This window comes from Hydra viridissima, unplaced genomic scaffold (assembly GCF_058129835.1).
Source record: "Hydra viridissima isolate aposymbiotic clone 2 unplaced genomic scaffold, HvirCarnegie_v1 scaffold_4, whole genome shotgun sequence".
Lineage (NCBI taxonomy): Eukaryota > Metazoa > Cnidaria > Hydrozoa > Anthoathecata > Hydridae > Hydra > Hydra viridissima.
Window position 1 is genome coordinate 14,498,000 of NW_028324303.1, and position 18,509 is coordinate 14,516,508.

Consider the following 18,509-nt stretch of genomic DNA (forward strand, 5'->3'; position numbering starts at 1 on the left):
TATGAATAATAAGTAAAACAGTTTTTGATATTTTTAAATTTCTTACAGAAAAGAAAATAAACTTCCTTGCTGTTGTGTCAAAAACCATGAAACAAAGAAGCTGAAAGCCAGTCTGATAAAGAAGCAGAAAAAAACGAACAGTTTCAGTTCAGTTCTTTTTATTTATGAAACAAAGCAGCGTTCTCACAAAAAAGCTTGAAAACTGGCACAACTGTGTTTATGCCACATAATATTCTGAAATCACCTAAAGTTAACCAAACATCAAAAATAGATTAAGTTCTTAATTGTCATCTGGTGAATATTATTTTAAAAAATCACCTGTTTTAGACTTTCTTTGCACATTTTTATTTTAAGATTTTTTTTCTCTGATTAGCTTGAGCTTTTACTAGCTTTTTTTTAAGTTTTCTTGCTTTTTTGTTTTTACGGTTTTCTTTTTCCTTCTCTTTTTTGAGTTTTTTTTTTTTTTTTTCTCTTTTTTAAATTGTGACTCATATGCCTCATTAGATGTATGTACTAAATTTTTTACTTTTTTAACTATCCTTGAGACCATTTTCTTTGGTTGTCTTTTAAGGTCGTCATTTTTTGCTAAACACTTATTTTTATTTTAAATCAAACCATCAAATGCCGAACGTTGCCAGAAATCATGAGCAAAACAGAAAAGTGATTTGCATGGTTTTTCTTAGAAAGTGCTCCAGGCAATTAACAGCATTTCAAGCTGGCTGAGTTTCACAAATTTATGAAATGAATTTGTGAGCCCCTCAAGGTGTTTTTGAAATTTTTTGCTGCACCAACATGATGTCCCTCTTCCCAAATTGTCCAACTTTATGTTTATCTGCATCAGCGTTGAAACTCAGGATCAAGACTGTGGCTTCCTTATTTGACAGATTGGCGATTAAAGTTGAATAAGAAACATGAAAAGGTGACTAACTTAATACTAGGTCACCACAAGTGAGATACAATGATTGCTTGAGTCCATTAGGTAAAGCTTTCCTGAAAACTGCAACCAATCTCACATTTCATAAGAATCTGAAAGGGTTGGCGGCTAAAACACGCTATACATATTTCATATCTTCAAAGTGGATGTCAACGCAATCAATTTCATCTAAAATGATACTTGTTGAGCCAAAAAGTCACGTTCATAAGCATAATACTGATCTCAAGACAGAAATACTAAATTCAAAATGTGACTGGAACTCGGTTACTGTCAGGAATTTAATTTTTCTCTGGCGTGCGTATGAATATTAAATTTTTACAAAAAGATGAAAGCCCTGTTGGGGGTTTTCACTTTTCATGTATCAAAATGTGATCAAAGTATTAAGAGTGCTCTAGGATTTATATTACGTCATTTTTTTAAAAGTCTATTCAAATAAACTTTACTTAGGAACATTGAATCATTCGAAATAATTTTTCCCAAAAAAAGTTTGACAAACTTTGACTTTTTTTAAAAAACCTCTCACATATTATTCTCACATATTCAGTTAGTAATATTAGTCATAACATATCAATTAGTCATAACATTAATTTTTCCAAGATAGATGTTTTGGATTCGGCAAAGGGTCAAAATTGTGTTTGGATCAGTTGGTCCACCTTGAGCCTTCTTGTGTTAAAAAAAAAGAGAAAAAAATTTAAATAGTAAAATAAATTTGTTTTAAAAACCTCATTAAATTACTGCTTACAAAAATAAAAATGAAAACTTGTTTCAAACTCCACATGTTTTGAGAGAAACATTTTGAATTTCTTTCAAAAGATGTGGAGTTTGCAGTTTGAAAACATTTTGAAAATAATTTGAAAAAAATGTGACTTTTATCCCTTTTGAAAAAACGCTCTTCAAATTCAAAAACTGGATATTTTTGTAGGAGGTTGTGAGTATTGCCTCTTTAAAAAATGGTTCTAACGTGAAAATAAATTTTAATAAGTGGTCAGTTCGAATATCCTTTAACTTTTTTTCTATAACAACAAATTTTTATAAAGTTTGAAATCGGAGAAAAAAAAAAAAAAAAGATTTCGGACGTTCAAGCCTTTTGATTACCGATATATGCTTCCCTCTCAGATCAAGATTAGAGCAAATAATTCAAAAAAATTTGACTTATCGCGATTTAACTGCAGAGTTGAAAGTCAAACTTGAATTACTGCGAAGTATATAGTCATTCATATTTATTCTTTGAACTGAATAGGTTGCGTTTTCGTAATTGATCTTTGACGCACAGCAACTTTAGCTTGCGATTGAAGATCAAGATAATTATTTTCTCTGGTGCTATTTTCATATTTTAACGAACGATTTTTGAAGTGTAACGGTCGTTGTTTTTATGCTAGAATGGCCCAACTCCATGATGGCTGAAAAATTGTCCATATGCGATATGAAGAGGGCGAACAATTCAAATTTATAATTTAAGTATTTCATGCAGATAGATAATGAGTTTAGCTCTACTTTGTTTTCCTTGTTGTGTGGATGAGCAGCCACCTCCTGTAAGTAAGATTTAAGTTTTGGTGGAAGTGCTCAAGTGTTATTTAATACTATCTACAGTTTATTGAATTATTAGTAGGTACTTTTTTAATTTGTGTATAATGTTAATAATGTTACTAAGTATTTTAATAAATGATATTAATTCAATTTTATAAAATAATTATTTTAAAGAGAGTCATCCCATTACTAATTATTAATAAATGAATATAATATTAGAGGGTAGTAACTGAAATTAGCTAAGCTGAAAAATCTACTGAAAAAACTACACTTATAACACTATTATCATTCAACTTATTGTGGTGTTTTAGTTAGTTTTTATCTTTATTATTGATTATCAACTTTTTAAAGAAATATTTTGTTAAAACATAACTGCATTACATGGGTTTAATTTTTTAATTTAAAAACAAACACAACAAATTTAAAAAAATAAACCCATGTATTGCAGTTATGTTTTTTAGCATAAAAAAAAGAGTTAAATAATTCTCTTCATTTAAAGTATTTATATTGGTTTTTTATAAAATTTTGTATAACATGCTTCAAACTTTTATGTTTGCAGAATTGCTACAATGTTTTCAAATAAAAAACTAAACACAAATGATTGTTATATGGTCTTTTTTTATATAAAGATTTAGATGTATTTTTGATTGTTACTTGGTTTTTTTTATTTTATAAAATTTTTTAAAAATTTTAAATAAATTTTTGTCTTGATTAAATATTATAGAGAAGAAGGCCGAAAATTGATAGAACACAGATAGGATTACCAACAAATTTTCAGGTATTATATAATGCATTAAAGTTTCTTTTCAATAAGGTTAATTTGAAATGTTGAAATGAAATGCTTTTATGTTTACTTTTCCACTAATATTTGCAAAGCTTAGTAATTGATTAATTTCCTTTGAAAAGGGTATTATGCATGCATACATACATACATAAATACATACATACATACATACATACATACATACATACATACATACATACATACATACATACATACATACATACATACATACATATATATATACAAATATGCATACAAATATACATACATATCTGTATGTGCATTTTTATTGTTTATTTATTTATCATATAAATTCATTAAAAGTACACAAAAAATAACTGATATTTCATTTGGATTTTAAATGCATTTGGCCATATAAAATGCTGCATAAGATTTTTTCAATCAAATTGAATTAAAGACCTTTGTACTAAAAGTACTTAAGTTATCAAATAATCGTTTTTAGAAAATAGAGTTTGAAAACAAAATTTATTTGGTAAAAGTTAATAATTATAGAAAACAAATTGGTAAAAAAAATAACTTTTATTTAGTCACTTTTTTTTTGTTGTTCATACTTATTTAGTACAAAGAATATAATAGAAGTATAAACAATTTTTATTTTCATTTCGACAAAAATGTGTTCTGAGGTCTTTAATTATATATTACATAAATTGATTATTTTAAAGATAATCATTTTATGTCAAAAGTGAGTACCAATGAAAAAAAATATTTCAGACTTTTAGTCTACAAATTAGAACTTTTTTTTTATCAGGAGCTGCAAACTTCCATCTTCAAACTGCAACTTGTTGTTTTTAGATGATTTACTTCACTATTAGTTAAAGTTTAGATATCTACTCTACTATTAGTTAAGATTTAATAATACTATAACATACCAATACACAAACTTCTGCACATAAGTTGTTCCATTTTATACAAAATAGGCACTGTACTTTTACATCACTGTAATTCATAGCACATTGAAGTAATTCTTAAATTTTGAAAAACTTTGTAATCAAACTTTGAGAAACTTTGTAATTACAAAGTTCGAATTTCTGAATTATTTTTTTTTCAAGCTTCATAATTACAAAGTATCAAATTTGCAGATATTCAGATCACTTTTGTAAAAATGGAAAGAAAAAAAGATTAAATTGCCTTTATAAAACTTCTTGTTCATATAACTTCAATGTAATCTTAATTTAAAATAATTTGAGAATAAGAATGATACACCTAAAAATGACATTTTTACTTCCTGCAATAATTGATAATTAGATTACCTGGAGAACTTTTGGGTATGTAAGTTTCTTCAAAGTAAATTATCTTTAATGGGTGAGTCCCACTTGGTATAATTGTGTAATAAGTTGTTAATAAACAGTTTTGTATGTAAGATAGTTATATTGTATAATAATTAATTCCTGTGATATTTTTTTGCAAGCAGTAAGCAGAATCCTTCATTAGCTAACAGTTTACGGGATGTTATTTATGGGATGTTTATTAATATGTAGTATTCATTTTCAAGATTTATCTTCTAGATTTTTTGATTGTAATAATTTCTGTTTCTGAAATTGTAGCATTTGAAAAAAATAATAATAATAGCATAATCATTTTATTCAGTTGAATTGCTAAAAATACCAATTTTCATATTATCATATTTGTCGCTGTTGTACCTCTCATCTCTCCACATTGAAATAATAATTGCATTGATAACTGCATTTTAGGAGGGTTTTTTTAATCATTAGTAAAGTTAGTGTAGGAAAACTAAGCATAGCTTAAAAATCTGATTTTTTTCTGCATTAAATTTAGTAAAATGCTATTTAATTTTAATAAAATATTATTTTATAGCATACTGGGCACATAGGTTCAGGTGAAGTTGCTGCTGGCTTTGATGTAAGTTTTCCAATTTTTTATATTTGTTTTATTTTAGACAATATTAGTTAAGTTCTGCTGAAATTATTGAAATAATTATGTAAACAAAAAATCTCTTGAATTAAAATTTATTCTTATAGATAATACCATTTCTAAAATTACTTTAAAAATCTTTTACTTTCAGTCTGTTGTCATGCTCTAGTTCAGTGGTGCTCAACTTTTTTTATTGTTGATCTATTTGATAATACTTGGGAGTTGTGGATATCTACTTTCAATTTTTTTTGATTGCTATTTGTTAGGTATTATTGAAATAGGGACAAAATGGTGGGTCTATATGACATTGCAATCAACAGGTAGATTGCTGTAACTAGGTTGAGCATCATCTCTAGTTTATAGTAAAAGGGTTTCTGTTAAAAATTGCTGTCAATTTTTGCAGGAGATTTATTATGTTGCATAAACAATAATTTTTCTAAAGTTTCTTTTAAGAATTAAGAAAATATCAATAAGTAAAAAGGTTTTTTTTGCCAACTTTAATGGAGCTGATTTATCATGTTCTTTTGATCTGGAATCGGGAGTCATAAAACTTAAGTTGCTGATGAACTTACCAATTTAAATTTGTAGCGTGTTAGTTGTATTTTTTTTAAATTATTTTTCTAAGGTTCATCAAGTTCAAAACTCTATGCAATCTAAAGGTGGCTACGAACAGCATCTACCATTATCAAATAGTAACAGTCCACCAAATTCATCTAATTTAAATAAAACATCACCTAACCAAATAAAATTTACAATGCATGACCATAGGACGGAAGAACTCACAAATAGTTCTTGACATTTTTGTTTGCAGTAAGATAACATTTTATTGTTTAATTCTTTAATTTGTTTTTTTGTTTTGTTTTTCTTTTGCCACTAAGCAAAGTTGAATAAATCATAGTTTTTAGTTTTCTGTTAACAAACTTTTTTGCATTTTTGTTAAATTCATATGATATGTTTAAGAAACAAATAATTTCTTGAGAGCAAGATGGTGGTTTTGAGAAAATGATATTGAAAAAGTAGCTGTAATATTTTTATCAAAAAAGTTTGTTATGTACTCATAATAAAAATTCTTTTCTATGTAAATGCTTGTATTATAAAATAATTTTGATTAACAATTCCATAGGAAAATGACATTCGAATTGCAATCTTAAAAACTTTTTGAAAATATAGCTTTGTGTAATTTTCTTGCTCACTACAATCCTGCTCTTCAGGGGCGAAATTCAGAATTTATAATTTGTCAATTTACAATTTATGTCAATAGATTTCCATCAATTTTAGTTAATGAAAAAAATTTAACACAAAAGATATTATAAAAAAAAATTAGATCCAATATTTTTTAATTCTGCTGAATTCTTTTACACCTTTTTATAAATCTGTGGGTTCTTTGTATTTGTTATAGTTCTTATGGTTTGTAAGTGAAATTTAACTTTGTTACTTTTGTTTTTTTCACTAGGTCACTTCAAATTCAACTTAGTGATAGAAAAGCAGATTTTTTTTGTCTATTTGACATTGTTTTTGATAAGATGTTTATTTTTAATATTTTAAAAATCCCATGTGTGACTTGGCTAATCAATAAGAAGCGAGTGTTGACAAAATTTCATTTTTACGTTTCAAATTCAACTTTTTCATTTAAGTAGTATTCTAAGCAACTTTCTTTTTTGAACTAAATGATTTGTACTACTCACGGACTATTCTTAATTAGAAATATATAAGAATCGCCCTATAATAATTTTTGAACATTTAAGTTGTATAATTTCGTAAAAGAGTATGCTTCTTAATTCTTTTGTCGTTCTATTATGACGCGTTTAAAATGGTATGTCTTAGTTAAGTTATACATGGGATACCATCTCTGATATTTTCAAGCGTTAAAACGGGGTAGGGAGGGGGGGCGGGACGTTACCGAGGCTAAATGTTTATAGCTGTCGCGTATGTTTTTTTTTTTTTTTTTTTTTTTTTTGTAATTATACCGATACTGTTAAATTTGATAATTTTTAAATATAGTTTATTTTATTCCAGCCTTGTAATTGAAAACTAAAGTTAGCAAAGCATTATTGTTTATCTTTATGTCAGCATATCAACTGTTAATAATTTTACTAACAAATCCTGCTGACTTTCTATGTTTGATATATTTTTTGTCACGTTTTATTTTATATGTTGATTTGTGTAAATTTTTCTCTTTTATTTTGTCGTTTCGTTTTTGCACGGGTTCGTTTTTATAATATTGTAGAAATAAATGATTCACAATTTAGAATGTGGTATTTTTATCCACTAAATTGGTTTCGTCTGTTATTCAGTTAGCTTTTTTTATCTGGTGACCAAAAGCCTTGGGATTTTCATTGTAATATTGGGACTAAAACACTTTTTTACAGACGTCTTTATTCCAAGTATCAAATAACAGTCTGTTGAGAATTAATGCGCTAGTAGTTTCCATTTATAGTTTTTCCACAAAATAAATTAGTTTGCAAATAACGAATGGTCGAATTTTCTGGTCCGAGGCAGTTAGATGTACAATACTTGAGCCATATTGGTTTTTAAACTAATAAAAACGAAAGGGATGGTTCTTATATGTTGTGCTACATAACTCAATATCCATTTACATTGTTCTCTTCTTAGATTGAATCGTGTTAGCACGTTGCTACGAACTTCTAATGCAGTCTTAAGAAAATTATACTAAATTTAGTGCAGAGTGAGCATTTTCAAAAATGACAAATTTAAGAGTGATCTTCAATCCTTGACGTTAAATGATCGCTTCAATGAATATAAGAGTGATCTTCAATCTTTGACATTATATGATCGCTTCAATAAGTTTAGTTTAAAAACAATTGAAAAAACTCTTTTACAAGGCGTCAGTTTTTCACGAAATTATTTCGACTTTGCTGTTGTAAAACCTAGAAAAGTTTCCCTTTAAATAAAGCTTGAAAGCAAAATTTTATAATTAAATCGATCGTTATTTTTAAATGTAGTGGGAGGTAAGGGGGCCCAATAGAATTACTTTTCCCACTCTCCTTAATCCAGCATTGATTATCTGATTTCCTTAGAAAAAAGCTCTTAATGGATCACAACTAAAAAAGAGACAAAATAATTTGAATCCATATTGCAAATGTTTCTTACAATAGATGTTTAAAATAATCTTTATTAAATGCTAATATGTGCTCTTTTCAAATATATTTCCGCTTTTTGATCTTGTTGCACTTACAAAAAAAAAGGAAGACATCTAAAAAATTTTTTTGCAAGTATCAAGAAAATAAGCTCCTTGGGAAAAACCAGACTCTGATCTTTATTTAGATAAAAAAAAAAAAAAAAAAAAATTAAACTGGTTAAATTTGAATAGTTAATCTAATGCCCAACGCTACAAAAATGGAACTAATATATTAGAATCTGGAACAATTTTTATTTAATCAAAAATTTGGACTTAATTACAAAGCATAACTAGCTTAGCTCAATTCTTGAATGTCAAACAGCGGCCTGATAACTAGGGTAATACTTTTAAAGACCGTTTTGGACATAAAATTTTGTTAACATCAAATTGCATCGAAAGGCTAGGCATTAAGTTTACTATTACTACATTCGCAGGCGCGTAGCTACCCTATAGCAAGCGTAGGCACAGCCTAAGGGCCCGTCGAAAAAGGGCCTAAACGTCGACATTACTCAAAATTCATAAATCGAAATTGAGATGTTGAAATTTGCAATAGAGCTGGCAATTTTTTTTTTTTCTAATTTGAATTTTTGTTATCTAAGTAACGTTTGTAATATTTTGCGCTAAAATATTTATAAACTTTTGTAGTTCAATGAGAATCTTTAAAGAGTATAGATTTGTGTTTAATTAAGTCATCGTTTTTTCTATTTGTGAACTTCTACGTTGTTTATTTAGTCATATGTATATTAATATACATATATATTTTTTTCTTATTACCGAAGGTAACCAAGCACTATTGCATTATTTCATTTTTAGTAAATTACTAGTGTGCACACTAGTTATATATTAAAAATGATAAGGTTTGAAAATGAAAAATTTACCTTAAGGTAAATTTATTTTTTTATAAAATAAATTTATCTTAAGGGGGCCCCTCAGGGGATCTTGCCTATGAGCCCGAAACTTTTAGCTACGCTACTGTACGTTCGTAGTCGTTCATCTCAGTAATCGTAGAGAATACTGAGAACTTACAGCGTCTGGTTCTGTTTAAAAAATAAAATTAAAAGTTTAACAATAAAAATTATGTACTCACTTTGTACAAATTATCTGATTATTTTTTTATTAAGTAAGTGTCGTCAAAATTATACGCTTGTCTATATTATAATGAAATGTTTTTTTTTTTTTTTATATATAAGAATAAGAAGAGATCGTTAATAGTGCTTCAAAATATAATTCCTGATATAGACAAGCTCACTATATTTCTAGATAGGGAAGTAATGCGTGAAGTATGTATGTGTAAGTGTATGCGTGAAATTATAGTAAGAATAACTAGTACGAGTGGTTTATAGCAGTAGTTCTAAAGCAAATCACTTACGCTCTCTAAACAATATGCTACAAACTTGATCATACCATCTTCCTAAAGGTTACTTTGTTATAGATTCTACAACTATGCAGTCTCAAATGACCTTAAATCTTTTATTCGAGCAATTGAAAACAGTCTTGATCTTTTACATTTCCACCTTAAACGCTTCACCTCTTACATTTTAACATGAGTTGCTCTCCATTCTTAGTTCGATAAAATAATTACGACTTGCATGGCGACCGTTCTAAGTCTTAAAATAAGCTCTTAAAAAACAAGTTTCTTCACTTGAAAAAAAAAAAAAAAAATGCTCTTTAAATCTAATAAATAAATAATTAATGATCTGATAAATGATATAGTTTTTGATAACACATTACAAAAGCAAAAACTCATTTTTTATATTGTTCTATATCATAGTTATAAATATAGCTATTATATAAGTTATATATACCAAAGTCATAATTATGTATATCATAGTTATATATATCAGTTGTATGTATCATAGTTGCATATATATAAATATCATTTATATTTGAGCAGCTCATTTATTGTCTCCACATCAACCTAAGGTAAACATAAAAAAAAAAAAAACTTCGTATATGCCTCGCTTATTCTGTGTAAACCAGAAGCAAGACAAGTTAAATGAGTTTTTTTAAGGTGAACTGTTTTAATTGCTTGTGCTGCTCTTGACTTATTTGGTGCGTTGTGTAGTAAACAACAAAATAGGATCTTTCTCAAAAGCTTCACCCAGAACCTTGACTGACTCATTTAAAAGCCGGTCAATATTAACATATTTGGTTAACCTTAACAAGCACTGCAGTGTTTAATAAAAATTTTTGTTTTGCAAACTCATATTAAATTAAGAATTAAATAATAAAAATTGCTTTTGAATTTAAAAAATGTATAATGAAGTATTATATATATTTAAAGCTGTAATAAATATTTAAATTTTTCATATATTTATAAATTTTTATAATTTTTTTGTTTATTACTTTTTACTCTAATATTAATTATAAAACTTTCAATTCAAAATTTTTGATATAAAATTGGAATAGCTCGGTTACTCGAGTACTCTGTCCGAGTAATGAATGCGAATACCGGCTCCAACAATTGGCGGAACCATCCACAGCAATTGAAAATGATTAACTCGTCTCAATCCTTCATCGCAAATGAGATAAGATTATTGAGTAGAGAAACACAGTTTTGCAATCAACTTTTTTTAAAGTTATTTTTGTCGTAGTAAATGGTGCTTGTTTGTTTTGCTATTGCATGAAAAAATCGTCTTTTAAAAAAAGATACTAAACGCTTGTTCATGATATTACAGTTGTAAAAATCAAGCACGCATATATTTGTTTGATTTAACAAAGGAGCTTCGTCCCACCCAATTGAGACCCGCTGTACTTAAGGAGTATTAAATATGAACGTCTTTCTCATATTAATAATAACTTAATGAGGGTTTATGAAATCGTAAGGACAGCTTAATAAAAGTCAAAAGTAAAATCAAATCAAAAAAGTATTTGATTTCCTACTAGAGAAAGATAGTCTAACATACACTGGTACATTTGTTAATTCAGTTTAGTTTTGTTTACTGAAATCACAGAATAAAATTTAATCTTAATGGAAGCTTAAACCTTTACTGGAGGCTCATTTAAACTTTAAATAAAAACTACATCTTTCATTTACATGCACAAGTTCTCTTCATAATTAATAAATGATGCATCCATGGTATTCTCGACTAGGATGCTAATCTTAAGTTTATTATCCTAGGATATTAATCGAAGAATTCATTCCCATGCTTACACTACCTATGATAAAAAAAAAACATTAATTAGAGAGTGGTCTACAACGTATTAATAAATAAAGTATTTTTCAAATAAAATTTTGAATCAAGTTTCTTCTCGCTTACGAAAATAGAAATTTAAAGAGAAGCAATGTATCTTTAGCAGGTTTTTTAACGGTTAAAGTAAAAGATAATTAAGAAACTACAATAATCACAAACAACAACCATTTTTTTTTAAAAAAAAACTTTTAGTAAACAGTGAAGGTCAAAATTAATTTTGGCATAATGAGGTGTTAATAATTTAACATTGCTTGGACATTTTCATAATTTAGTAAACTTATATTATCTTTTTCATAAATTACTCACTTAGCAACCGAAAGAAACATTTACAAAACGTGAATAAATTGATTACTAAAAATAATTCAGGAATCCATGAATGGGTTGCTATTACTCTTTCACGATAAACAAACTTTACCTTTCATAGCTTTGGCCGCGTCACTCGGATTTACATTGTTGATAAAATTTAAGAATCGGAGAGAGAATTAGATCGATCAAAAGGTTGTAGCAAAACATTCCTCGGTTTGCTTTTTATTAAAAAGATGTCTCATTCTGTTAAAAAAGACCATGGTATTGCTGGAATAGTCTTGGGAATTCTAGAAATTGTTTTTGGACTAATTGTGACAATTTGCTCGTTTGTTTTGGCTGCAAAAGCAAAATTTAGCGCATCATCAACACCTTACTGGGCTGGTATAATTGTAAGTGTTTAAAAGACTTGTTGTTAAATGTCTAAAACACAAATTTGCTTCTCGGAAGTTTATGTCAGAATTTATTATTATTATTTTTTGACCGAGAACTAGTGGGCTGAGAATATCAAACAAAAAGATGTAGTCAGCTCATTTTGATTTCGCTTATTATTAAGATTTGTTGCTGAAAAAAACTAAATTGATTGGAAAAAACTTTTAAAACCTTTTCTTCATAAGCGTGAAGCGTGAAGCATGGCTGATAGTAAATTGAGCGGATATTTAAATACTCAACATTTCTTTTCCGTTTTCTGGTGTTCCCCCTTTTTTTTTTTTTTTATATATAATTCCTCTTCATGTAGACCACAAAAGAACTTCGAGAATTTTACCCTAAAAAAAAAACTGTAACATGTATTTTTTTTTTTTTTTGAAAGTAACACTTCAAAATAAAATCACCTTTTTCTTATAAATGAATTATTTACTAAACAATATTTTTGTCCAATATTTATTATTTCATTTTTTATTTTTCTTTTATATTTGTTTGCTACTGTTTATTAAGCCACTACCAAGTAAAAATGATTCACTTTATGAAATACGCAAAAATCAAATCCTTTTTCTTTACAAAAAAGATTTTTGTAAATTGAAAAGAAATTAACTTTTTTTTGTGGAAAGAGCAAATAATAAGATATTTTCAATTATCGGAAGAAGCTTTGGCTTAGATGAAATACACGAAATCATGCAAATCTATGTATCTGAGATTCAGAATGCCGCTAAAGTCCCATCCTGGAACAAAGTATTATCAGCAAAAGAAAAATGCCACCCCGTTCCAGGTGCTTTAAAAACAAAAAAGAAAGTTGAAGGAATATGTGAATTATAAGCAGATGTACTAAGTTTCATCTCCAGATAGAAGTTCAGCCTTCAAATTCTTTCCTAATTTTATCATTTGAATTAGAAAATGATTTACAAGTATCTCAAAAATTTGCTTTTACTGATTTGCCTTAACAACTCATCAATGGAATGGTCAGTAAAATTTGTACTATATGCATCAAAAAAGGTTTATGGTCAACTTAAGAGACACAACTTTGCTATGTCAAAGCAGAGAATAAGCGTAATGCCTCCAAAACAGATTGCTGAGTGCATTTTTCTAAATAAAATGTATTTTTCTGTTAAAATAAGATGAGATTATGTTTTATTAGTTTTTGTATATGTTAAATAGAAAACAGTGGCAGAACAGTAATATTCCACAATAAGTAAGCATCGGCGTTGCGTTTGTTCTCCATCGTTTGATAACGAAAAACCGATGTAAAATCTTAATTAAATAATGACCTAAAACCGTTATCAAAAATTACAGCTTGCTCTTAATTGATAACTACCGTTATTGACCGTTATTGGTGGAATTGTGACATACAAAAGACAAAACCTTGATCTCGAATCTGGTCAGGCTAATTGTCAAAAATCAAGAGAAATCTTTCAGAATATATTGAAACAGACCAAGAGTTGAATCAGCACAAACCAGAAGGAAGAAAAATTGCCTCAGAAAAGGGCCCAATCCATCTACATACATTTGTATCATGTTTATGGTGCTGGATACATTGTTTTAAATTTAGGAGCAACTACTAAATCCATTTGACGAATTTACATTGATTTATTTAAAGTAAATGTTTTATAGGTACTGTTTTTTCAATCAAGTCAAGCAGTAGCATATTTTCTCCAGCTGTGATAGAGTCTAGTTAAATTTCTTTTAATAAGTTTATTAACTTTTTTCTCAGATCAAGCAAAAAGTAATACATCATAATTTGTCAAAAATAAAGTAAATTTAACATAAAAAAGGAAAATAATCATATTAGTTAACAACAGAAATTGATAAAAACTAAAATGATACTATAAATTCTTAAATTTATGTTAAACTTTCTTAACACTACAGCAAGATTATAAGGTTTTTTGATTATTAAGGTTAGGTGAAGAAAACGAAAAGATAAGTTTTAACTACACTTCTGATTATTTTCCCTTTTGCTGATTATAGTTGTTTACCAATCTAAGAGGATATTTTTAGAGTAATCTAGGCTGTATGTTAATCAAAAGATGTATCACAATGACAGAAAATTCGACCATAATCAGTTATAGGCCTTTTAGAGAGCAAGGTAAAAAACTATTTTATTGCATTTTGATTCATAGTAATGGCTAATTATCGTGTATAACGGTTAAAAATGCTGAATAACGGTTAATAACGCTGGATAATGTTAAACTTTCTTTCATAACGGTCACAAACGAAAAAACGTTGGTCAATTTTTCGTTATGTAACGCTTCCCAACGGTCACCTTAATACCAATGCTTACTAATAAGATTGCACTCCATATTAGAGAAGTTATAAAAACTCATGCTACAATTTTATTTTTCATAGGAGGCTAATTATTCTACCGGGGTTTAGTGGCGGTGGAGGAGAATTTTTTTTTGTGCTCACCCCTAGTAAATAAAAAGTGCAAAACTCTGAATAGATACTAAAAATGTGAGAAAAATTAATGATTAAAGAAACAATATACGATTGAGCGCATTTCTGTAAGTTAAGGTTTCCTTTGTGCGCGTTTAGTACATTTAAAACTTTACAGCACCAGGTTAAGAACTTAAATTATATTGTTATTTATAATGTAGTTATTTAATTTAAAAACTGACGCTCCAAAGCCATTTTTATTTACATTTTTTAGTTTCTTATCCCGGGAATCCTTGGAATTGTGACAGGTTTTACAAGAAGCCGTGGTGCAGTAAGTTTCTATATTTTATTATTTTCATTATTCAGATGTATATATATAACGTCACATATCTCTGTATAGATATTATAAATTTATAATTCAGTTCATTTCCATTTTTCTATATATTGTCAAATATTGTTCTAAAAATTTTAGATGATTGCTTTTATGGTTCTTAATATTATTGCGGTTGTCATAGAATCTATTGGATTCATTCTGGTATTAGTTATAGTTGCTTTATGGGCGACTTATGCATCATTAGCCTCAGCTTGCAATTATTCTGATTCTGATTCAACTTGTTATTGTACAGTCAATGGAGAGATTAAAGCAATCTATGGTATTTTAAACTTCAAATTACTTTATGCAAAACTCAATAATTTAACTTTTCTAAAAAAAACATACTGCATAGGATTTAAGTTCTTTAGATTTTTCGTGCATAAATAAAAAAAAAAAAGTAATGTAATTTGGATCTTTAACAAAATAAGTAAGCTTGTAATTAATAAAAGTAGTTAATAAAATAAGTAATGTAAACTTGGAATCTTTACAGGAATTGAAAATTGTGGGACTCTCACGTCCATCTCAGCATTACTTTATGCAATAATTGTGTTTTTGATCCTGGCAATTTTAACAGCATTGGCTTCTTCGATTCTGGGATGTATCGCTGTCTGTTGCACTAAAGTAAGTTTTTTGATTTTCTTAATCCTTTACAGTAACCGTATTTAGCTTTAGCCAATTTAATGGTATTTAACCGCAATTATGTTTGATGCTAAACATTGTGAAACTCTTTAAAGCTTTTTCCCCTCCAAGGATTGTAACATGGTAAACATTGTTAACATGGTAAACATTGTTACAATCCTTGGAGGGGAAAAAGCCTTAGTGACACCCACTGTAGAAAGAAATTTACCAATCAAAGACTAAAAGGGTTTTGCGGGTATGTTTAAGGACCCAATAGTTTTGGGGAGTGTTAGAAATTTAGACAGGACAAGTATATCCGTTATGCCACTTTTGGTCCTTGAAAAATCGTCGTGTCATGACAGTGGAATTGTTAACGATAAACATATTTAAACGGAAGTCATATGTAAAAGTATTATATTTAAAAAATAGTTTAACAATATTCATGATATTTTGTGCTAACAACATGGTAAAAAAGAATTTAGTAATTTAGGAACAAAGTTTTGTATGGTGACATAATGAAAAAGTGAAATTTTAGCTTTGTGCAAACGTGAGAGGTTAAAGAGTTTTACTAAATATGTTCATACTCAAAAAAAAAAAAAAAAAAAAAAAAAATATTATATCTATAATTATGATAAAGTTTCCATGAAATTAACATGTTGTTAATAAAGTTGAATTTTAACAAAAACCATTTATGTAATTAATTTTCTAGAAACATCAACCAACTGGTGTAATCATTCAACAACCCGGAATGGTGATGCAGGACCCAGTTTATCCGCCACACTATGAATATAAATAAAGCCTTGTTAAAGTAATATCGTCAAACGAACAAATTAATTGTTTTTAAATTTAATATTGTAAATGTATTTATCTAGATATTATTGCGCTATTAATGAAATTTATATATATTGCGATTTTGAACTTTAAAAAGTACAAATTTTGAAGAACTTTCATGAATATGTTGAGACTTCGATCTAATCAAGACAAAATCCTGCCGCGTAAATGGTTCAATAAATTAACTCCAGCGGGATTTAAAGTCTCTAAAATATGGATTAGTATTCTATTTCAATTTGTAAAATGATATTTTTATTTGTTCAGAGCAACATAATACGTTAATTTAATGTTAATAAAAACAGTATAACTATGCATTAAAAATTGTAATTGAGTTTTTTTTGTGTGAAAATATTTTAAGATGACTGTTTATATTCTAGTACACCGTATAACCTTCAAAAATCGGTTCATTCGGTAGTGTCTTATCATAAATGTAAATCAAGTAATGCTAGACGGCGAACACATAGATAATCTTAGATTGAAAACTCAAATGTTCTTTTATGTTAATAAAACCCCTTTCTCTAAAATGATCCCCCCCCCCTCACCTAACATTTAGCGCCTAAAACAAAATATTTCTCTAGCATCTACACAATGACTTTAATTAATAGATTTAAAAAATAGCAAAGAAAAGTAAAAACTCAGCTATAAAAGTTAATCAATTTATTCAAATCACTATGTAGATATGATATACAACGTCATTTCAAACCCACAAAAATGTAAATGAAAAAATAAATAAATAAACTAAAGATAAAAGTTTCCTCTGAGAGTCCATTTCATTCTTCTCATTTGACATCGTTCTTCCCTACAGATAATACGGTCTTCTGTGTACCAGGATAGTGGATGAGGGAATGGCTTAATTTACGATAGAACGTGCACTCTTTCTACTTTGACTTTTTAAAGGGTCTAGCATGCAGAAGTATCAATTGCTAGAGTGGTCAATCGGCACACACACCAATTTCTTGGGAATATAAATTTTATGGCCCTCTTTTATCCTCCGTATCTGCCTATAAGCAGTAAAAACTGAATTAAGTATTATAAATTTTATATATTAACTAATATTGTGCAATATTTTAACAGAACATAAATATATTATACTACTACAAAAAAAAATAAAAAAAATACTGCCATCGAAGGAGAGCAAATTATTTTATTGATAAAACCTTTAAAACTTCACTTTCCAATTTTTCCACACGTAAATTTCACACGTAAATTGAGGTGCTCAGGACTTATATTATTCCCTGACAGACATGTTATATAAGCTTCGCACATAATGATAGATGGTTTCACAGAGTATTTTTTACTCTTCATATGATAAATTGTTCACTGAAGTAGCAAAATACATCTGTTGAGTGCAAGCAACTTCTTGATGCCATCTAATTGATTTTCCTTGCAACCGCTCACAATATTTCTCACCAATAATTACGCAAAATTGTTTGTTTATAGCACCGATACCTTTTTACCTTTCTCTATGAAGTATCCTCAGTGTCCATATACTGCAAGACAGTTTTACAGAGTTCAAGAAGGTTATTTAAATTTTCTGAAAATTTTAGAAAATTCTGACACTATAAATTCCCATGAAAAAACTAAAGTTGATGATGTTTTTATTGACCAACTACTTCATCATTTTGTTCTCATTCTGGCTTTTGATTCGTCGTAACAAAGTTTCAGAATCGAACGTTTTCCAAAAATGTCTTGTATTGAGTCCCCACCCACCGACTCGTACTATTATCATTATATATATATATATATATATATATATATATATATATATATATATATATATATATATACGGTTGTGCGTCAAACCACGTTTGAGTTAAGGGCATTTTGTTAAGTATCAAAGGTAAATTTGATCTCATTATTTGTTTAAAAAATGATGTCAGCGAACTAAAAATACTAAATCTTTATTAAGATCAAATATTTTTTATTTAGTTAACTGCACTTTGCTTACACATATTTATTTTAAAAGATTTGAAAAACTTATTAAAACTATTTAAAGTTTTTAAAAAATCAAAAACTTAATTAATTTTTAAATGTAAAAAATTTATTTTGAAACAATTTTTTGAAAAAGTTATCTAACGCTTTTTTTTTTCTTGTAAAGGCGAAAAAAT

At 27.9% G+C, this 18,509-nt stretch overlaps 2 protein-coding genes and 1 long non-coding RNA gene across 4 annotated transcripts; 2 read left to right on the forward strand and 1 right to left on the reverse strand.

The window, feature by feature from the left end:
* The first annotated feature begins 347 nt into the window (after positions 1-347).
* LOC145183502 (CDC42 small effector protein 2-A-like) lies at positions 348-7,389 on the forward strand. Its single transcript, XM_090085561.1, has 5 exons — positions 348-2,466; positions 3,186-3,239; positions 5,082-5,126; positions 5,764-5,948; positions 6,592-7,389. Exons 1-4 carry the CDS (start codon positions 2,413-2,415, stop codon positions 5,932-5,934), a joined length of 324 nt encoding a protein of 107 aa, XP_089941687.1. The 5' UTR covers positions 348-2,412; the 3' UTR covers positions 5,935-5,948; positions 6,592-7,389.
* Positions 7,390-11,826: 4,437 nt separating this feature from the next.
* Positions 11,827-16,728, forward strand: LOC149890048 (uncharacterized). Its single transcript, XM_090085786.1, has 5 exons — positions 11,827-12,166; positions 14,854-14,910; positions 15,052-15,232; positions 15,443-15,573; positions 16,280-16,728. Exons 1-5 carry the CDS (start codon positions 12,011-12,013, stop codon positions 16,364-16,366), a joined length of 612 nt encoding a protein of 203 aa, XP_089941912.1. The 5' UTR covers positions 11,827-12,010; the 3' UTR covers positions 16,367-16,728.
* Positions 16,729-17,043: 315 nt separating this feature from the next.
* LOC149890049 (uncharacterized) lies at positions 17,044-18,136 on the reverse strand. 2 transcript variants are annotated; one of them, XR_016451959.1, is made up of 2 exons: positions 17,559-18,136; positions 17,044-17,402 (listed from the first exon to the last, which is right to left on the reverse strand). It is a non-coding gene; the product is annotated as an uncharacterized LOC149890049 (long non-coding RNA). The 2 variants fall into 2 exon arrangements; XR_016451958.1 differs by having other exon boundaries at positions 17,521-18,136.
* Positions 18,137-18,509: the final 373 nt, after the last annotated feature.

Excerpts from the sequence above, each read along its gene's own strand:
- LOC145183502 (XM_090085561.1), top strand. The coding sequence starts at position 2,413 with ATGAGTTTAGCTCTACTTTGTTTTCCTTGTTGTGTGGATGAGCAGCCA. Across the intron at positions 3,240-5,081 it reads GATTACCAACAAATTTTCAG|CATACTGGGCACATAGGTTC; the intron begins GTATTATATAAT and ends ATTATTTTATAG. Across the intron at positions 5,127-5,763 it reads AAGTTGCTGCTGGCTTTGAT|GTTCATCAAGTTCAAAACTC; the intron begins GTAAGTTTTCCA and ends TATTTTTCTAAG.
- LOC149890048 (XM_090085786.1), top strand. The coding sequence starts at position 12,011 with ATGTCTCATTCTGTTAAAAAAGACCATGGTATTGCTGGAATAGTCTTG. Across the intron at positions 12,167-14,853 it reads CTTACTGGGCTGGTATAATT|TTTCTTATCCCGGGAATCCT; the intron begins GTAAGTGTTTAA and ends TACATTTTTTAG. Across the intron at positions 14,911-15,051 it reads TTACAAGAAGCCGTGGTGCA|ATGATTGCTTTTATGGTTCT; the intron begins GTAAGTTTCTAT and ends TAAAAATTTTAG.